The 20,752-nt window shown below is 34.7% G+C and overlaps 1 protein-coding gene across 5 annotated transcripts in view; it reads left to right on the top strand.

Annotated features, from left to right (window-relative positions):
• Positions 1-20,752, top strand: part of LOC134844376 (uncharacterized) — a 75,688-nt gene that overhangs the window by 1,223 nt on the left and 53,713 nt on the right. For 4 of the 5 annotated variants that reach the window (XM_063861029.1, XM_063861027.1, XM_063861028.1 and 1 more), the window contains exons 2-8: positions 5,166-5,363; positions 6,858-7,094; positions 7,451-7,732; positions 8,114-8,389; positions 8,665-8,979; positions 9,051-9,341; positions 9,423-9,719. In XM_063861029.1, coding sequence (XP_063717099.1) covers positions 5,166-5,363; positions 6,858-7,094; positions 7,451-7,732; positions 8,114-8,389; positions 8,665-8,979; positions 9,051-9,341; positions 9,423-9,719 — 1,896 coding nt within the window. The remainder of the gene's footprint in view (positions 1-5,165; positions 5,364-6,857; positions 7,095-7,450; positions 7,733-8,113; positions 8,390-8,664; positions 8,980-9,050; positions 9,342-9,422; positions 9,720-20,752) is intronic. The other variant, XM_063861030.1, reaches the window with a different exon arrangement.

Here is a 20,752-nt window from a genome sequence, read left to right as displayed (position 1 = left end):
ACTTACTTGAAAAGTTTTTTTTCTGTGTGAAAAAGCACTATAAAATAGAGTTTGCGCTATGTAATTTTTCAGTGGCTCGCAAGAGTTTTTTTTGCAAAACAATTGAAACTGACACAGCAAAAAAAAAATTTTTGTGAGTTTTCATGGCTTGAATTAAAAAAAGAATAGTAGAAGTACGGAAAACCCCTACTGTTTTAAATATGCGTCAAAAGACCGAAGATTGCTGTATTGGCAGCTATCAAATCACATAATTTAGTACAAAATGGATTAGTTGAAAACCAACACAAATATTTTAATCAAACAAGACTGCTCGAGCAAGTCCCGAATGTTCCGAAAGTATCGAGTATTAAATTAAATCATTCCCCCCACGCGCCATATAAAGTACAAAATGATAAATTTTGCTCCTATTAACATAAAAACTATGACAAATAGCCTGTTTCAACCAATTTGAAACGATTTCTATGAGGGATTAAACCTCAGCTTACGCATTATAAGCGCGAAGTAAATCGCGAGTTAATAGTCCCAAACTAACCATATTGGCAATCTTTAAACTCTCAAAACTTCATTTAAAACGATCAAAGGTAAAATTACTTTCCAATTTTGAGCTCAGGACAAAAATACCTTTCGGCTGACATAAAAAACTCCGTCAAAAGTTCTTAGTTAAAAAGTCGAAGTTAGTCTGAAGAAAAAAATTCCACCCCGAGCACAAATGTTTTGTTACTTCTGTTACGAAAGTCGTAACAATAATATTTCTTTCCAAAATATTGCGCTCTTTTCCCTTTCCCCCTACCTGCAAAACTTAAGAAATAATTTTTGTTCACATTGTCCGATTGTCATGAAAATTGACATGCAAACTATTTAGGCCATGATAATTATTTTTGCTTCTCTTAATTAATCTTGTAGAACCACTCATTAGACCAGAAAATGCATGCTAGTGTGAGGTAGGGGAAAGAAGAGGAGCCAAAAATTTATTAGAAAATCAAATTTCAGCTTGAGGAAAAATTAAAACCTCGCCAAGCACAAAACTGCAGTTACGTTTTTCGAAAATTCGAACAATAATTTTGAGTGAGAGTAAAAAAAGAACGAGGGAAAGAAAAGAACTCAAAAAATGAATTTTTTCATCTGTTTTTCCGACTTTCAAAGATTGTGGAAGCAAAACTTGCTCTCCGTTAGTTTAATGACAAAACATCAACTCTTTGTTTTTCCAACTTTTGGTTTTTTAACCACTCACTGTTCCGACTTTCGATACGAAAGTAACGGAATATTTGTGCTCGGGGTGGGTTTTTTTTCTTCAGACAAATTTCGACTTTTTAACTAGCCATTTTTGACGGAATTTTTTAAATATCATTCGAAAGGTATTGTTGTCCTGAGCTCAAATTTGAAAAGATATTTCACCTGTGATCATTTTTCTTAAAGTTATAGGGGTTTAAAGATTGCCATTTTGGCCAATTTGGGACAATTAACGCGCGATATATTTCGCGCTATTAATGCGTAAGCAGAGAGTTAATCCGTCTTAGAAATTGTTCCAAATTGGTTTAAAGAAGCTTATTCGCAATAATTGGTTTGTTACAAGGAGCAAAAACTATCGTTTTGTACTTTGTATGGCGTGTGGGGGGATGATTATCATAAAAAATTTCAAATTTTAGAAAAAAAAAATTTTCATTTTATTTTTTCTTACATTTAATTTTTTAATGTTATTACTGCTCCATAAACCTTAAAAGGCAGTCGGAACATTCAGCGCTTCGCCCTTATACGAGCAGTTTTGTTTAATTGTTTTATAACCAACGTCTTGGGGATGTAATGTTGTCATCATAACAGTTTGAAATTTTCCAAGATCTTTTTTTTTTTTAAATTTTCATTGTTTTCAGTTATTTCCCACTTTTGAAAATTATCACTGTTTGCTTTCATGTCAGTTTGTGAAATTTTTGAAAGACCAAACCACAAAATCTCCTTCTTTGAACTCTTCAAAGCGCACATAATTTAGTCCTAAATACGGCCAATTTAGCAATTTTCAAACCCCCAAAACTTTACAAAAAAATAATCGGAGCTACAAAGTTTTTTATATTTGAACTCAATGTTTAAAATTCAATTGGTTAGAAAAAGTTTTTGTTAAAAACTATTATTTGATCGGCGAAAACTGACTTAAAAAAACCCATCGTGCATAAATGTTCCGTTTTCTTCGAAAATCGGAACAAAAACATATTTTTCAAGTTGGTTTTTTGTATGAATAAATAATATATTATAATTGGCTCGTATTTAGATTGTTTCATTTTAAGTAACAAAAACCACCGAAAAAAGGCATGGTGTTGTTTAAATTGTGGTAATCAGCTTATCATTTCATTTTTTTGTTTGAATGGTGCATAATTCTCATGCACGATGAAACGAATGCTCGAAATTTTTAACCAACCATTTCCCTTCAAATCATACAAAACTGACTGAAATTTTCGCTGTTTTTTCGAATTTTTGAATAGTTAGCTTTGAGCTCTGATTGTTTCTTTTAAAATTTTCGTTTCTGAATTGTGAGTTTTTGTTGATTGATGCGCTGTGAATAATGCTTGGTTCTTTGCGTTTCATCTTAGAGTTTAACAAAAGTATGAATCATTAAACATAATTTTTCGAACAAGAATGAGTTCTTATTGCCAAGAGCAGAAGAAGGATGGCAACTAGCAGTTAGCTTAGAGCATTTTTCGGGAAGTTTTTTTTTATTTACACTGCCCAACCCACTCAAGATTTTTTCACCTGTAACAAGTTGTAGTAAAATCTCCACAATTTTTTTGTATACTACGGTTTATGGAATTTAACTGTTTTTAGAATTATGGAAAAAATATCCAATAGTAGCAGAGGTGGTTGGTTAATGAGGATTCGGCTTTTATTAACAAGAACTCCTCAGTCTTAGATTGTTGCTTTAATTCTTTTTGAGTTGATCAAGTTTCATCAAAAGAAAAGATTATACCTTTTGCAAAATTATAATCATCTAAAATTGATTATAATCTGTTTTTGTTTCTTCATTGTGGTTATAGTTGACTATACATTTTTTAAACATGCAGATTTGGCAGTTTTAAATAACAAGAGTTTTGATGAAAGTATCATGGAAGTTGTAATTCAAACGATTATTGTCCATTTGACTGAATGATGGCAGTTTCATAACTTTTTTTGGTTTCTGAATGTAGACAAAATAAGCGTTTGCTTAGTCAAAGTCAAGTTAATTAAAAGTTGTCCTTTGGCATTTATTTTTTGCCATTAATTATTATAATTACTCTTATAACTTTTTTCTGCCATTTTCGAGACATTTTTTATGCGCTAGCTAAATAATACAGTGGCCGCTAAAAGGTGATTATGCATCGAAATTAGAAAATTTGGTCGACCTCCTGCGTTGACATGTTTTATAGTATTGTCTTGGTGGATAAGCTGCCATCCTTGTGAAAGACTGCTAATTTTAGCCTGCCAAAATTCAAGAAATATGCATTTACGGAATGGAAAAAGCAAGTTTACATAAGCACTGTTTTCACAAGAATGGTACTACTCCGTAAATGCATAATTCTTATAAAATTGACGTATATAGTTGATGTTTAATCAGAAATTAGCTAAATCTAGGCTGTTTCAAGCTAGAAAAAAGTCTCCTGGTGGGGCTCGAAGCCTCGTTCTGCCATTGGATAGACGGCTGTGCTTACCGCTAGGCCACCCGACGTTATAGTTTCGAATAATTTTTGCAATCTAATGCAAAGCAACACTTGTTATAACAAGTGTTAATTTGCATTGTATTGCTACGGCTATTGTGTATACTCGAAGCTGTTTTTATCTCATTGCGGTTGAGCAGTGAACAGATTTCTAGTTATTTCTTTCCAGAAATTGGTTACCCGGGTTGACCCATACACCGAAAATGCTTATCATACAATTCCATACATCAAGTGTGTGGAAAAATGTTTGTCAAAAAAATTTCATACAATTTCGAAAAATGGTTCAAAAAAGATCTTAACTAATCTTTTTCAACCAAGTTTGACTCTGATAAAACAGTCTGGTTATAAACAAACCGAGGTTTTGGTTTTTTGAAAAAAATGCTTTCATACAATTTCCATATAATTTTGAATTTGCCCCAAAAAGTTTTTCTTTTTCAACCGCAAATCAATTTCTGTACGCAAACAAACATTTTCCAGATAAAGTTTTGCTTACAAAACTTAATTTTTTGTGGGCATAACGTAGTCCTGGATACACTTATATTGTTTTGTTTCCTTTTTTTAAAAACGCTTAAAACTTCTATTTCTTTTGTATGGCGTGTTTATAAATGCCTTGATCAATGTCTGATAATTTGGAAATTCAAATTTTTTAACTTAATCATCGCTGAATAATTACAACTCAAAATTTTTCAGAACTTAAATTTAGAAACAAAAAAAGTCAACTTTTTGGCTCATGGAAAAACACATATACAATTTTCATAAATGGAAAAATATTTATCATAGAGGTTCCATACATTTTTCTGTACGAATGAAATTGTACGACATTGTATGACAAGAAATTTTTCATATATGGAAATTGTATGATTAAAAGTTTTGATCAACCCGGGTAGTTCTAAGCTACGATAAGAAATAGATCAATTCTGAACAGAAAATACGAGAAAATTTAGCTGGATAATCAGTATAACATTTCAGAAAAATATCTTCCGTTGGGTACAGGGTATGCGTTGTGTGAACGAACGCAAATTCAAGACATACTCACAAGAAACAGCGGGAAGCGATTATTGGACTTTCTTTTTAACAATTAATAAAAATGCACATTTTAAGTTTCATATTGCACCATACGTTAATTCAGTTGGAATTGTCAACCTTTGTTAAAATTTCATAGTGTTCCAAAATTTCAGATGCCATGTTAGTATCCAACAATATTTGAATATCAGTTTACAAAAACTAACTCGAAAACTTGAAAACAGTTGCAATGAAAAGGTCACATTACGAGGGCAAATTGTGCATTCTCTGCATTGTAAGCGGAATCCGCAACAGGCCAAAATCGGATTTGTCGCGGAATCCGCAACATTGCTACTTTTCTTTGATCTTCTGTGCTGTTTTGGATTCCACAAACAAATACCTAAATCATTGTACCGCTCAAAATTGCTCAAAAATTGACTGTCTGTGTCGGATTAATATCTCAATCAGTATTTTTGTTTGTTTCAGTTATTTGGCCTCTCTTTTTATGGACTTTCAGTGCTTCCGCTCAAAATATCGATTTCTATGTAACAACTCCGGGCAGCTCAGAAAAAGAAACTGACGCTGACGTAGTGAGCAACGATGCTTTCAAAATGATATGCAAGTACAAAGCTACGAATAAGCAGTCAAGATTATGCGAAGCACTGTGGATTTATGGATCAGCAGGTACAATCTTGTCAGCAGAACTCAATTGTTGTTCCCTAAAATAATCATCTGCGATGGCCATACTTTGTTTTCAGCTTTTGTTTTTTTGCTCTGACTGTGAAAATGGGGTTGAATTTTCTTCTAGTGTGTTGAGTTTTTTTTACCTTTTGTTCCGACTTTCGTAACGAAAGTAACGGATATTTCTGCTCGGGGTTGGTTAATTTTTTCGTCAGACAAATTTCGGCTTTTCAACCAGCCATTTTTGACGTTTTTAATATCATTCCAAAGGTATTGTTGCCCAGAGCTTAAATTTGAAAAAATATTTTACCTGTGATCATTTTTCGTAAAGTTATGGGGGTTTAAAAATATAGTTCGCGCTATTAACACGTAAGCGGAGATTAAATCCGTCTTACAAATCGTTCCAAATGGATTGAAGGAAGCTTATTTGCCATAATTGATTTGTTACTAGGAGCAAAATCTATGGTTTTTGCACTTTACATGGCGTGTGGGGGGATGAATTTCACAAAAAATGTCAAATTAAAAAAAATCCTTTTTATTTATTACATTTAATTTTTTCATGTTATTACTGCTCCATGGACCTTAAGAGGCAGTCGAGTTGATCATTCAGGGCTTCGTCCTGATACGAGCAGTCGTGTTTCTTTTTGTTTTCACGCAAAATCCGGTACAACAATTAATCACGGACTGGGTCGAGTGATATATCCTATTAAAGCCCTTTCAGTCGTGATTCGAACCACATTAAAAAAATTTCCAAACTTTTTTTAGTGTCGAGAAAAGCCGGTTTGAAATTTTTGATTTTCGGACTAATTTATAGCTGAAAAACTCATGTAAGATTAATTTAAGCGTGAAAACTTAGTTTTACCTAAGCAAAGTTAGGATTTTAGCGCCATTTTGGGAATCAAAGTTTTCAAAAATTCAAAACAATCTTGCAAAGTTACAAATTTTTGAAGTTTAAAAAAAAAAAATTTTAATTATTTTTTAGTTTTTTTGGCTTTTCTACAAAAACTCTTTTCCAATTGGTTTATTCAACAATGACTGCCGAATATAATTTCTATCGTTCATATCTTCTTTGTAAACCACACAGAAAAAATCGTCATTGAATTGATTTGAAAAAAATGTATTTTTGTTAAGACTGTGGTCGGAACATTCTGTGCTATCTGCAAAGTAACCGGTAATTCATGTTTCATTTTGTTTTTAGTTCAAATAAAATAAGCCAAAATTGAGAAATAAAATTAGAAAGCTTCAATTCAGCCATGGTGACAGGATTAAATTCTATTTTTGCGACACAGGTTTTTTTATCCAAAATCTGTTTACCGGAACTCCGGCTGAATCAAACTTCTGAAGCTTAAACAACTGAATCCAAAAGTAAGCAAAATGGAACAATGATTGAACTGAAAGACTTAAGAATGACGAAATATACATAACCCCGCTCACAACCTTGTTTTACAAACTTTTTCGCTAAGAGAGATATTTGACTTGCAGCAAATGATGTTTCAGAAAAACGGCTGGCCGAGTTTTACTCCAGGGATGGTACGGGAAGAATAGGAGAGTCATATGAAGCAATGGCCAAGACCAGTATGAATGTTACTTACGAGATCAGCTCAGAGGGGACGGAGCTGAGGATAGAGCTCGACGTGTTCAGGGCCACCAAAAGCCTCTTCGATTTTCCATCCTATTACTGCAGATGCGTCAATGTCAACACAGCCCAAGGGCACGTCTCACTTAAAATCCACGGTAAGAGTTGAATTCAACTTACGCAAGTTACGTTCGAATGTATTTATTGGAGTACACGAACCCGAGAACCCAATTTGAAAGGCAGGGCGGTGGTGTCTAGTTCTCCTACAAACTCACTCGATTACAATTGAACCATTTAACGTCATTCATTTTTGACAATAAAACGTTAAAAAAGGAATGGCCGAAAGCGCGTACGTCTTTTGTCAAACTCATAAATTTCAAAAGTGAAGAAATGTTTAGCAAAATACGGTTTCTTTTAGCATTTTATGGGAGAGCTCCAAAATTTAGTTCGGTTACACTGGTTGCATGCCAAATTCATAAAAATTTTAAGCACCGTTTTTGTTCTGCTGCTTCAGAACCGACAGCTCCAATCAAAATGAAGGTGTATCAAGAGCCTTCACCTCCTTATTTGGAGGGTCAAATTGTAAAGCTAAGCTGCTCATCAGAAGCATGGCCGTCCACCACAAAGTATGAGCTAGAAGCCAATCAGATCCCCATATATGAAAAAACAGAGAACGAATCACTAACTGGGATTGAACATCAAATTAAGATTGACAATGCTGTCCATGGAAACATAGAATGTGTGGCCACAAACAAAATAGGAAGCAGTAGGAAACAATTCGAAGTAACAATTCATGGTTAGTTATTCACGTTTATTTTGTCATTTTCATTTATGTAACGAAAAATTGCTGCACTTTTTAGAGTAGAAAGTGCTGGTCCTAATTAGTAATTACATTTTTAGGTTTGATAGTCTGAAAAAGTTCAATCTCATTTGCTATTTTTTGTCTGAACGATGAAATAACTTCATACCCGAAATTCCGCAAAATGAAGATGTAATGTTACTTACGAGATCAGCCAATCAGCCAGTGAGCCAGGTATCCGTGTATCCGGGTATCCGTGAGCCACACAATAGAAGAGAACCGATCAGTAAACCCATCGATTAATTTCTGACGCAATGGCGTCTATGGGCAAACTGGGTTGCATGACTTTTTTTTTAGCATATATGATTTTTTTTACAGCGAAACCTGCCCTATCCATGTCACGAAGTCCTCCAAACGACATCAGAGCGGACACTCGTGTGACAATAGAGTGTCACTCACTTGTCCAATCAGCTGCAATTAAGTCACTTTCACTGCTGCAAAATGAGAGTGTTGTAACAGAAGTGAGAAAAGAGCCGTTTGATGTAACTTTTGAGGTTAACTACTCAAGAGCTATGGCTAGTTCGCTCTTCAAATGCCTCCTCGTTCCATTCCATTACCCCCTCATGCAGCAAAGTCGGACAGTTGATTTCATATGTGAGTTGTAGCCGACTGAGAAAAAGTCCTCCAGAGGTTTTTGTTTTCATTTTTCCTCCGACTGACTTCCATTGTCAATCCTTAATTCTGATTTCATTTGATTGGTTGTCGCTAGTGTCCGTATCCACTATTAAAATTTCCATGTGCTTAAATGTTTTTCTTGGAAAAACAAACTTGGCTGAGCTCATCAATTGTGCGCATGGCATATCATGACTTGGCTGACGGTAGCTGTGTAGAATGCAATATGTTCAAAGTTGATTGCTGGCTGATTTCAGATGGGCCAATTGTGTCTGTGACAAGTGACACTGTTCGAGTTAAACAAGTAGAGGAGAGGGACTCCTTCTATCTAGTCTGTTTGGTGCAAGGAAGCTCAAAACTAATCACCTCTTTCGCCCAGTCATGCTCCTGGACAGGACACGGAATCAGTGCAAACTTGGTCGAGTATTTTGAAATTGAGAGCGAAAAACTGCAGCTTAAAGTCAGACTATATGCTTCAATGTTGAGAGTGGGCTTCCACGAATTCAGATGTCAGTGCAATATTGACCTAGTCCAATATCTGACTAACAATGTTGTCAGAGTACAGATATTCAGTAATATTTTCAGTTTCCATCTTTTTATCAATTCAAAACAAAAAATATGTTTATGAGCAATCGTTTTTTAGATACGCAATCAATAAAAATCACGACATCTTTGTTAAATGGGTGTTATACAGAGGAGGATTTCACAATTGGCTGTGAAACAGAAGGTGCGCCTGCTGTATCGGAGGTTTCGTTGACAAAAAACGAAACAGAGTTGAGATCATCTCTTGGGCAGCCACTTGATGTCGAAATTTTTACACCGGAAAGAATTTCGGCTCTTGATGGACAAACTGTGAATTTCCAGTGTGAATTATCGTACATCTCTGTTGCGACTCCTCGAAAACTGATTGATCAAATAGTTTTGCCCAACTGTGGTAGTGCCTTTCATATGCTTCATTGATTTTAATTTGAATCTTCGCATGAGCCATGACTGATGTTGAGTGACTTGTTGTTAGAAATCAGCATGGAAGGTCTCCAGCCGTCCTACAACTTCAACATGGAGGCTCCTCCGAGCTCATGTTTTCTTAGTGTGCTGATCAAGGCTACAGGTGTCTTATCATTTTACCAAGTCACTTGGACTGTAGATGAAGTAATGTTTACGAGGCCAGTCTCGAAACTGTCCGAAAGCCAACTGGCTTCCAACTTCACCTTGGAACACATCGATCTCTCCCTTCACGCTACTAAAGTCATTGTGCAGATCCAGGCTGATGGCTTCCCAGTGCAGAAAAGAGAAAGTCTGCTCCTATTTTTCTGTTAGTCTGACAACCTCATTGTTTGAACAATTCGAAGAAATGTGGAATCATTCAACAAAAATTGTCTTGAATTGTGATCATTCATTGTCTGAAAGGTGGTTCTGTTGTGTTCATTAGTTGAATTTGAACTGACCCCATTTTTTCCATGTGATTGTCGTGACATTTAATCAATGCTTTGTTGACATTGTCCAGTTGCTTTCACTGTTTTCTGGTTAAATTGTCTGGTATCTGTAGTAGAAAATGACGGACATTCTGTTTGTCAATGTTTGTAGTGTTAACGGTGATGCAAGACCATATTCAATTGATTTATCAGATGACAATTTGTTCACGCTGATATTCACAACTATCTGATGTCATTCAACTTCTGATTTTTCTAATTCAATAATCTCTGGGCTTTCAGATCATGTGAGTTAGGACCGAAGTGTAACTCATAGAGTAATTTCGGATAGGGTACACCGTCTGCTCGTCACGCTATCTTATTTTCGGCCGGATAGATTCGTGCAACTTCTTAGTCTAATACCGATCCTAATCTTACTCTTATACTATCTAGTCTCAGGTTGTTTAACTAGTCTCTGCTAGGCTCAATAGATCTAGGGTATACTGGTTTATTGCGGCTGCTGAAGTGCTCGGGAGAGTCCAACTAATTTCTAAGTTAAATTCAAATCTCTCTGGTGCTGAAATTACAAGTAACTTCAGCACTTACAAATAAGTGGGTTGTTAGTTAGATGGATCATGATTGGTTAATATTAAATACTTTACATTGGTAAAACATTTAATTTATCCAATCATAAAATGTAGTTTAGATCAGGTTCCACCCATCCGGGTTTTACAGAGTTTTTTAGAATAGTTCTTCTGCAATTCGAAGGATGGATGATGGACGTTTGTTTTTGGCGAACATCATAATTTTCTTCCGTTTCCTCTTTTGTTAGGGAAGTTCCAGGAAGCTGGAGTTAGAGACATAAGACGTTGTGTCTTCTAGTGACAACGACTACGTCTTTGCAACAAACTCAAATCTGATTTCAGAATGGTTTGCTATGTCAGATTTTTCTGTTCTGCGTGGAGAATTTCTTTTGTGTATGATCTAGTTTGGGAATGGCGTGGAGATTGTGCGTGGAGGGGATGCCTGGTTACTCGGATCTGTACGTATACTTGAACATCGAGGTGGTCATTGGTCTAGTTCAATGAAGTCCTTTTCTGCGAGGTCAAGTCGTACTCTAAATCCTTTGAGTTGTGATTGTGAGCGGCATATCGATTGTAGTTGGTCATTCTCTCTCGAGTGTAGTGGGGTCGTCTTGTCTTTTGATGTTCGTCCTTGGTGTTGTATTCTGATCTATGTATTGCATCATGTGATTTTACATTTTATAAAACTTTTATTAGTTTAATATTTTTTAATAATGATTTTAGTTAGTTGTTTTCACAAAAGCTTTTTGTTTTAGTTCGGTTATTTTGAAGAGTTACTCACACTTGAGTAGCTCTTATTAAAAATAGTGGTGTGGTCACAAAGCGTGGATGTAGCGCGGTGGGTTAGGCCGGCTATGGAGCATGCTCAGGACGTCCTTCCTGGTGGGTTAGGCCAGGAGTGGGAGTATGATTTCATGCGGTTTTTGTGAGGGGTCCTGTTATGTGACAACGTTTTATGTTGGGTTTGTTGTGGTTTTTCTTATGTTTTGTTGGTTATGTCCTTTTTCCAAAAATCAAATTGTTTGTGGTATGGGTTTGTCTTTCGACTTTTTTGTGTTTTATTATTTCTTTCTTAGACTTTATAATAGTCTTCAAAAGAATAAATTATCCAGTTTTAAACTGGGTTAATCCGGTTTGGGTACCGTTGGTTTCCTTTTCTTAGTCATGCTGTTATTCTATGATTTGTGGTATTTAGTAAGCTGCGTTGGTTAGTTTTGTTTAGTATATAATTCCTTTCCAACCGGGTTAAAGGAAAGTTTGAAACATGTTATTATATGTTAGAGTTGTTGAGTGTGAAAACTTGAAACTGAAATTCATTATTTTAAACAATTCTTCGTGGGCGAGCTGTGCGAGTGTGGATAGAATTTCTGTGCGAATGAATGAAAATATCAAAAGGTTAGTACTGCATTTGCATTTATTTAATGTACTACATAGAATTTAGAAATTTACTGCTAGTCATGGGGGAATATTAAGATACAAATTTTCATCATAATTAGATTTACTGCTTGTGGGGGAAAATTTTAGAAATGAATTTACTGCATTGGTATTAAATTTATAAATTTATAAGTGTAAGAGATTAATAGAATTTTTGAAATCTGTTTGATGAAATTTGCGATTTTTATTTGTCTTTTGTGGTTTTTGTAGGTGATCGTCGGATGAAGGCTAAAAATCTAAAGAAAACATGAATAAAGTATGGTGAGTTTTTTAATATTTTAATTAGTTAGTAATATTCATTTAATTCATACTTACCTGTTAGTCGTCGGGGAAAAAACCGTGGGGGAAGATGTCGTGAATTAGTTCTGAAGTTGTTAGTAGTTTAGCTAAGATGCGGATGATATTTTTAGTTTGAAGCAGTGGCCAAAGCAATTGAAGTGCCTTGATAGTGGTTAGTTCTTCAGTGCCAACTGCAAACTCATAAGGTGTGTTTTGGATTAAGTTATATAATTTGTGATTGAATTTAGTGTTGTGGATGAATTCTAAAATTGGGATTTCTATGGGTTGTACAAACTCGTGCGGGATAAGGAAGGGTCGGGATTCTTCGGCGTTGAAGGTCTTGGTAATGGGACAGAAGATGTACATTTGGGTTATGGGGTCATAATTACGAAGAATACCATGGAGGTTAGTGTCTTTAATACAATATGTGAAATTTAGGAAAAATGGTGAAGTGTATTTGGAATTAATGAATTGAAAACGATGGTGTGGTTGTCTAGAGGGTGTGTGTAGGTCAAAGTGATTTTGGATGAAGCGATAATAACTATATGTGTGGGTTTGTTTAGTGCGCAACATAATATCGTGTGAGCAGTGTAAATCTCTTTCGTGTGGTGCAAGGAAATGAAAGGTTAGTGAAAATATTTGGAAGCGTTCTTTAAAACTTTCGTATGCTTGTGTGTCTGTTAGTGCTTCTGAAATAATGTGATCAAACTTTCGGTCGAAGATGTTTAGTGTGAATGTATATGGTGTCTTGATGAAAAATTTCTCGGTAATTTGTGGATTAGCGAAGCGATCGTCGTCTAAGAATTGATCTTGGTTAGCTCTGATGATGTTGTGATCATAGTATTCGAGTGTATATTCGTTAGCTCTAGGTGCAGTGTGTGTTTTTAGTGATTTTTTATATCCAACGTAAGTAAATTGTCTAGGTGTTAGTGGTGTAGTGAGTCGATATAGCATGTCCGTATTTCGCTCTATATCGATGTGAGTGTTAGATAAAGGTAAGCAAAGAGGGTTCGTGAAATGATAATATGAGGTCCAAGAGAGAGTAGGCATTAAAACGTATTCATCTACGAAGTTGCGTGTTTTGTTAGTGTCGTGGGGGGTGTTTAAGGTGTATTGTGGGAATGAGGGTAAGGTGATGGCTAAAAATTCTTTTGTGTTAGTATGCTTGGGGTGGTTGATGTATTCACGGGCTGTTCCTGGTTTTGCTGGGAAAGGATGGTTGGGGAACTTTCTTTTAAAAGTGCGGTAAGCTCTATTAGTGTTGACTGAAGATTCAGTTGATGTGGATGATGGTGCTAATAATTCAGTATAAGTTGAAGAGGGTGTAGGGGTAGGGGGGTTGGATGAATTTATTGTGGAGGAGATTTGGTTTATGGTTGGGGTATTAAGGTGGTAGGGTTGTTGTTGAAGGGTAATAAAATTATCTAGCTCTGGGGAGATTCGGGGGGTGTCTGGAGAATGAGATGATTGGTCAGAATGGTATGAGGAATAGGTTGGGGTAACTTGGGAAGCATAAGAGGGTGTGGGAGTAATTGGGTCAGGGTTATTGGATAATATGGGTTGAAAAGGGGGTTGAGAAAAATTAGAAGAGTTATGAAAATTATTGGATGGGGATGGTTCTGAGTCGGCGAATTCATCGGGGGTTTCAATATTCGGGTTATTTAGCTGTGAGATGGAGTATAATACTGAGATGTGTGAATTAGTGTCGGAATTCATGCCTGATGTTACATTACTAGATGGAAAATCGGGTGGCGGAAAAGCAAAAAGTGGTATTATTGGGATTGGAGAGGTAAGATTGGTTGGGTGGGAATTTGATCGGTGTAGTGATCCAAGTTGGCGGCTCATCGTGGGCTAAAAAAATGATTATTTTGAGACTGAAAAGCGGTGGTATGGGGTTGTTCAATAATTTGTTCATAAGTATTATCATCTTGTGACTGGTGTGTCATTATATGTTGAATGGGACTTTGTGATGTGGTGAGTCGAAAATTTGGATTATGTGTGATGGCTAAGTTTCGAAAATTTCGTGGGACTAGGGATAGTGGATGGTTATTTGGTAGGGCTGGTAATTGTGGTGCCGTTGGCGTTATGTCTACATTGTTATGTTCTTCGTCGTATGTATTTTGTCGTGTTGTTATTTTTGTGTTATATTCTTTTATTTGTGCGTCTAAAAGAATTTTGTTTATAGATGTAGAAAAGATTCCAAAAAATCCTGCAAATAGTATGCGTGCTACACTTGCTTGTCTGTTTACTTGTGTGTGTATAGCACATGTGTTGTAGATTCCTTTTAAAAGTGAGAAAAGAAATCCAATAAAGTTAAACATTGCGTATAAAATAGTCAATTTTTCTAAGATGTAGTAGGGCCATCCTAGAAAATCAAGAATTTCATTCTTGAGTGTAACAAAGCTAAAAATATTGATAGGTGATATATCTTGGGGACGGTATTTTTCACCGTTTAGATATATGTAATCTTTAATGTCCTTAAAATATCCGCTATAGTCTTGCGTGTAGATATCGGCAAATCCTGCGGTTTCTGCAAGTTTGCGTAAATTTTGGTCTATTGATTGTCTTTGTATAGTGTCCATTTGTGTTAATAATTCTTGGAATTGTTGTGTTCTAATGTGATGTTGAATATCTGATTTTGAATAGATTCCTATTGATTGTAAGTCTATATTTGGGTTTCGAGCAATAGCGCGAATGCTTTCTGGTGAAAATTTTTTGAGTGATTGCATTAATGTGGGATATGGTGTGAGAAGATAATATTTATTTTCATCAGGGTTTAGTTGTACTACATTGTGGCTGTTTTCTGATCCACATGGGACTGCGGTATCCCAGAAATAGGTTCTTCGTGAAAGTGTATCCACGAAATGTACTTTATTCTTATAAAAGATAGGGATTCTTTTATAACATCGTTTATCTTCAAAAACGTATAGTGGTGATACTTTTTTAGTACAAGTATAAAACCATAAGATGTTTCCTTCATAGTCTAAAAAATTTGATCTATTTCCAGATAATAAGTATCCTGCATAGGGTATTTTTAATACTGCTAGTGCAAGTGATTGTAATATTTGTGTTCGTTCTAATTCGCATAATTGGTGTAGTGTTTCTAATTCGGAGAGTGACATTTCTTGAAAAATTCGGCTAATTGTATAATCTAGTTTCATATCTAAATGAATATCATAGTGGATATTACCGAAATATGTAGTATTCATTAGTGATAATTCTTGTAAGCGTGTGCTTCTGGTGTCATGGGGTTTTAGATGTCCACCAGGTTGTCCGTTGCTTTTTTCAAAATTAACTGGTATATAGGATGTTCCTTCGTTTAAAGGATGACCTGTGGCATATGGGTCGATTTTTATTTTTCCAGTGGTCATGTCGAATCCTTTTTCGTATTCAACTAATATTTCAGAGTATTGTGTTCTGTGAAGTGGATTCCTGTATTTACATGCAAGTTCTGTTTCTTGATATATTTGAAAACGTGTCAATTTGTTTTCTATATTGTCTATGTTTCTAAAATTAGAACTTAGTTTTCGTGATGGATGGACTTGTTCATATGGAATTGATTGTATAAAATATTTTTCGTGAAATTTTATCATACGAGCGTGTATTTTTGCTACTTGAAATGTTGTACATGTATCTTCGGGGAACCAAACAATTGTTGCTTGTGTTCTCGTTGTAGGGTCGCAATAACCTTGATCATTTTTACAAGGTAATCGGATTCCTTGATAGATCATTGTATTATCTGATAAATCTCGTGTTAGTTGTATTTTTTCGAGTTGTATTTTCCAATCGAAAAACATTATTTCTTGGTATCCTTTATTTTTTGTGTCTGCTTTGCAGTTTGATGGGTCATTTATACCAATGTGTGGTATCCAATGTTTATCGTGTAGGTCATAGGTTAATCGTCCGTGTGCGCCGTTATACGGGTATTTTTCGTCTAGTTTTATATGTCCTTGGTGTCTTTCAAGTTGTGATTGATGTACAGAGTCTGAAAAAACTTGAAAATTAACTAATTTTCTTTGGGAGTTTTTATTTTGTGTGATGTTTAGTCTTAGTAATTCATTTTTACAATCGTCGGGATTGAGATGTAAAAGACGTTCTATATTACTTTGATAGAATGATTCATGGTCAAGTCGGTTTTTGTTTCCGTTCGAGACTTGTGAACAATGTACTTTCTTTTCGGAAAATGTTGCTGTGAATTTATAACCTGTAACTGTTGTTGCTCGGGCTTTTGAATAGAGTGTTGCTATTACATCTGTGGTTTCTATAGCTTGTGGTTCTGTTTCACATTGTGATACTTGATTTATTGCATATTTATGTAGTGTTTTTTGTTCATTTTCTTCACAATCGTAATGTGTTACTAGTAAATCTTGTGGTCCTGTACGAGGAGAAGGGTTTATGTTTTGATTTGAGATTACTAGAAAAGGGAGTTGGAGAAAAATTAATAATTTTAGAATATACATGTGTATGATAATCCTGAGTATGGATTATAAAATGTAATGTAGCCAATTGTGTTTTTGGTATATCTGTCGTATTTGTATATTACTTCAGTAGTTATAAACGGTGGTGGTAGTGATTGAGCTGTTATGTTAGGTGGATTTAATGGGTAGGGATGTTGGGTAATATTATTTAACTTAACTGTGATTTCAAACTTTAATTGTAAACTGTTTTGTTGGAGTATTTGAATATTGTGATCACGGATATCGTTGTGAATATCTTGGCGATATTGTAATCTATTAAGTGCCCAGTTATGAAGGCGGTTACTTTCTTGATGTTGTCCAAATAGTGGTGGAGGTGCTGTGAATGTATTCCAATCTAGTCTTAAAGGAATATTTATTGATGATTGTTCTCGATATCTGGCGTCGAGATTATTTGGAAAGTTTAAGTTAAAGGGTGGTGGTGAAAACTGGCTTATTGATGGTGTTGATGGTAGTGATAATGTTTCTGGTAGTGATGAGGATGTTGTTGTATCCGTAGAAATATCTATGGGGTCATTGACTAAATTTGGTTCACCTTGTGTAAATGAATGTGTAGTCCAATATGGTAGTCGCGATGTTTGGTTTGTAGGGTTGAAAGGATTTTCACGTATTTGCTCAGATGTTGGTGTTGAACCTAAGTAATCTGATGGTAGGCTTGAGGTGCTACGTTGTGAAAGAAGCGTAGGGGTTTCTGGTAATATACCAATGGGGTTTTCTGGAGTGTTTTGTGATGGGGATTGAGGTATATCAAAATGAACTCGGGGAGTTTGAAAATTTCTGTTTCGTCGAGGATGTATAATTTGTCTATTTATTTCGACTGTATTTTGGTTTTGACTAGAATTTCTTATTCTACTTAGTTCTTGTGGTAGTGTTGGGTATAGGTTATATGTTGGTTCGCTTAAAGGTGCTTGTCGTTGAACTGGTTCTAGTGGTTCTGATAAACGAGTATGTCGTTCTTCAAAAGTGTATGGATTGTCTTGAAAAGAAATTCGTGTAGACGTTTGAGGATTTTGAGTAGTTGAAGGTGGTGTTTGGTTATCTTGGGATGATGTCGGTGAAGACTGATTCTGTGACTGTTGGGTAGCAATTTTTGATGGTTTTTTGAATTATTACTTTAGTGAGAAATTTTGTGTTTATTATAATATTCTTCCAAAAAAAGAATTAGAAAAATTGTTGCTAGGGCAAATGTGATGATTGCTTTCTTTATACATTTGCATATTGTCAAAATGAGGGATGATAAAAATGTTATGAAAATTACAAACAATAAAAAAATATCAGTTCTACTGAAAATTGTTCGTATCATTTAGACAAGTTGTATAAATCGTACCTGTGGATATAATCAAGGGTTTTGGAAAGTTGGAGGAATAGTTCGAGTAGAGTGTAGAAAATTAAAAAAATGTTACAAAAAATGATTAGGATTATTAGAAAAGATTCAAGTATATCAAAAAGAAATATTATAAAGGCTTCAAGTATTGGAAAAAAATGTTTAAAATTTATAAGTATTTGAGCAACTGTTTGAGAGAAGAGCATTTAAGAAATGATCTCTTGGTCGAATATTTTTTGCTGTTTGAGGCGATTTTCTAGTGTGGTTGAATTATTTGTTGGTTTTTTGACAAGTGGGTTGAGTTTTGTAAAAAATTGTTGGGGGCAATTTTCATGGTGACTGGGAGGTTGTCTTTTTCTTTATTTTTGTTTGTCAAATGATCCGGGGTATGGTGAGATTTTTATACTTTAGGCTAATTAAAATCTTCATTTTGTTACTTTAGGCTAAGTTATCAAATTTGTTTTGGGGGTATTCGTGGTCTGAGTTGGGGAAATATTGTTGATCTTTGGGTTATTAGATAAGGGAGGGGTACGGTATTATGGTGATATTTATTTTATTTGTCAAGTTGGAGTGATTTGCTTATTTTTGACCTGGAGGTTGTAAAGTTATAGTTAGAGATGTGCCTGGAGTTCTAGATTATTCGTCTAATTGATCTTAGTTTGAGTTAGAGAAAGTGGCGGATTGGATGAATCCTATTGGTCTATTTTGAACTAGAATTATTGCGTACTTGTGAGCATGTTATTTTGAAAAATTGAAATGAAAAATGTTACGGAGGTTTCAAGATTGTGAAGTATGAAATCTTAAAATTACTTTTTAAATTCTACTTTCTTTAATATTTTAGATTGGGGGATGAACATTTTGTAGTTTTTACGTGGTTGATTTCGGAGTCTTGTTGTTTTTCTATGTTCAGATTTGTCTATTTCTTCTTGGGGTATTATTTGTTCTGTCATTTTTCTATTTTTTCTTTGTTTTGGAGATTCTTTATGGTTTTGTGTATTGTTTTTGGTGGCGGTTGGTTTTGTGTTTTGATTTTCGGTGGGGTTATCATTTTGTTCTGTGTTTTTCAGATGTGGTTCATTTTGAATGATTTTTAATCCTGTGAAAGAATATAATTGAGTTAATTCGCGGAGTGCGTATTCTTTTGGGTAATAAGGTAATAGGTTGTTTCGATGTTGAACGATTTCTTTTGTGTTTGAGTCGGTAATTTTATATGTGACATCAGTGGGTTTTGCAATTATTTGGTATGGTCCTTTTCGAAGGGGTTGTAATTTTTTAGAAATTCCTTTTTGTGTATTAAAATTAGGTATTAAAACAAATGTTCCAATTTTTAATTCGGAGGCTGGTGTAAAACGTGAATTGATTTGTTCATTAATGTTTTGTCTTTGTAATAACTTTTTTGTTATTTTTTGATAAATTTCATTGTGTTTTTTATCTCTATTTAGAATCCATTCGGTGTGTGTACCGGAGGCTAGTTTAAGAATTTGTGGGTGATGAAAATGATCTTCATCGTGTGTATGTAAAGGTAGGTTATAACAAATTGAGTCTTTATTTGGTTGACAATAACCTTGTGCGTTTTTATGAGAATTTGCTGTAAACATTATTGGTTTGCGTGGCTTTTGGTTAAAAACCATTTCGTATGGTGACATTCCTAAAGTTGTCGTAATTTGTGAATTATACGCTAAGGGAAATAATTTTACATCTGCTGACCATTCGGTATATTTTGTATCATTTCCGTTGATGATACATCTAAGATATTCTTGTAATGAACGGTTCATACCTTCGACTAGGCCGTTTGTCCAAGGTGCATGAGATGTACGTGGTTTGTGTTTAATGTTATATAAATGACATAGTGTGATAATTTCATTATTTATGAATTCTGTACCGTTGTCTGTAACTAAAATTTCTGGTAGTCCGAATTTTGCTATCCAGTGTTCATAGAGTGTTGTGTAAGCGTAATAAGCGTTACAATGTGGTACTGGGTTAAGTGCTACATAATGTGTAAATGCGTCAACAATTACCATAATGTAGGAGTTTCCTTCTGATGAGGGTGAAATTGGTCCTTTAGTATCAAATGAGATACGATGATTAAAGTACAAACTTTGTCCTTTAAAATCTTGTTTTTGTGCTATTTGTTTTTGATTTGGGTAAGGTTTATTTAGTTGACATACTATACAGTCATTGCATAGTACTTTTATCCAAATTGGTGCATTTGGGAAATAAAAGTTTTGTATAAAATTTGAATATGTTTTTTCTGATCCAGAGTGTCCTTTAATATTTTGTGTATGTGAAATATTAAAAGCTATAAGAATCATACTTAAAGGGAGACATGGAACTGTAGATTCATTCAGGTTATACTCTAAAAGGTCTGTATTTTCGTTAATTGTTGTGTTGTTAAATTTGCGAAAGTATCGGAGGAGTGTTTTGTTTCCTAGAATGGTTGAATCTGCTTTGATAGGTTTAGTTTTATATTTGTGCCATGATTTCAGTTGTCGAATTACTGGGTCAAGGTTTTGATATTGTTTCAGTGTTGAAATTGTAATTGTTTCTGTTGGGGGGAGAAAAATGTTTTCGATTTCTAATTTAGATAAGGGTATTGTGTCAAGTGGGTCGTGAAGGTCAAAAACTTGATTTATTGTGTATTTTGAATCATTTGTTTGTGGTCCTGATAAATTTATTTTATCAGTTAAATCTTCTTTTTCAATTAGTGGAAAATGGTCTTTTTTAGGCGGGTGTTGTTTTGTTCGTTTTTGTTGGGTGTTATTTTTTATCCATTGAGAATATGGGATTGGTTTGAAAGTTGATGTTCCAAGTAAATCAACTTCATAATGATTATTTTGACA

Source organism: Symsagittifera roscoffensis, chromosome 4 (genome assembly GCF_963678635.1).
Source record: "Symsagittifera roscoffensis chromosome 4, txSymRosc1.1, whole genome shotgun sequence".
Taxonomy (NCBI): Eukaryota; Metazoa; Xenacoelomorpha; order Acoela; family Convolutidae; genus Symsagittifera; species Symsagittifera roscoffensis.
The sequence above is the reverse complement of the archived record's forward strand: the minus strand, read 5'-3'. Positions and strand labels throughout refer to the sequence as shown.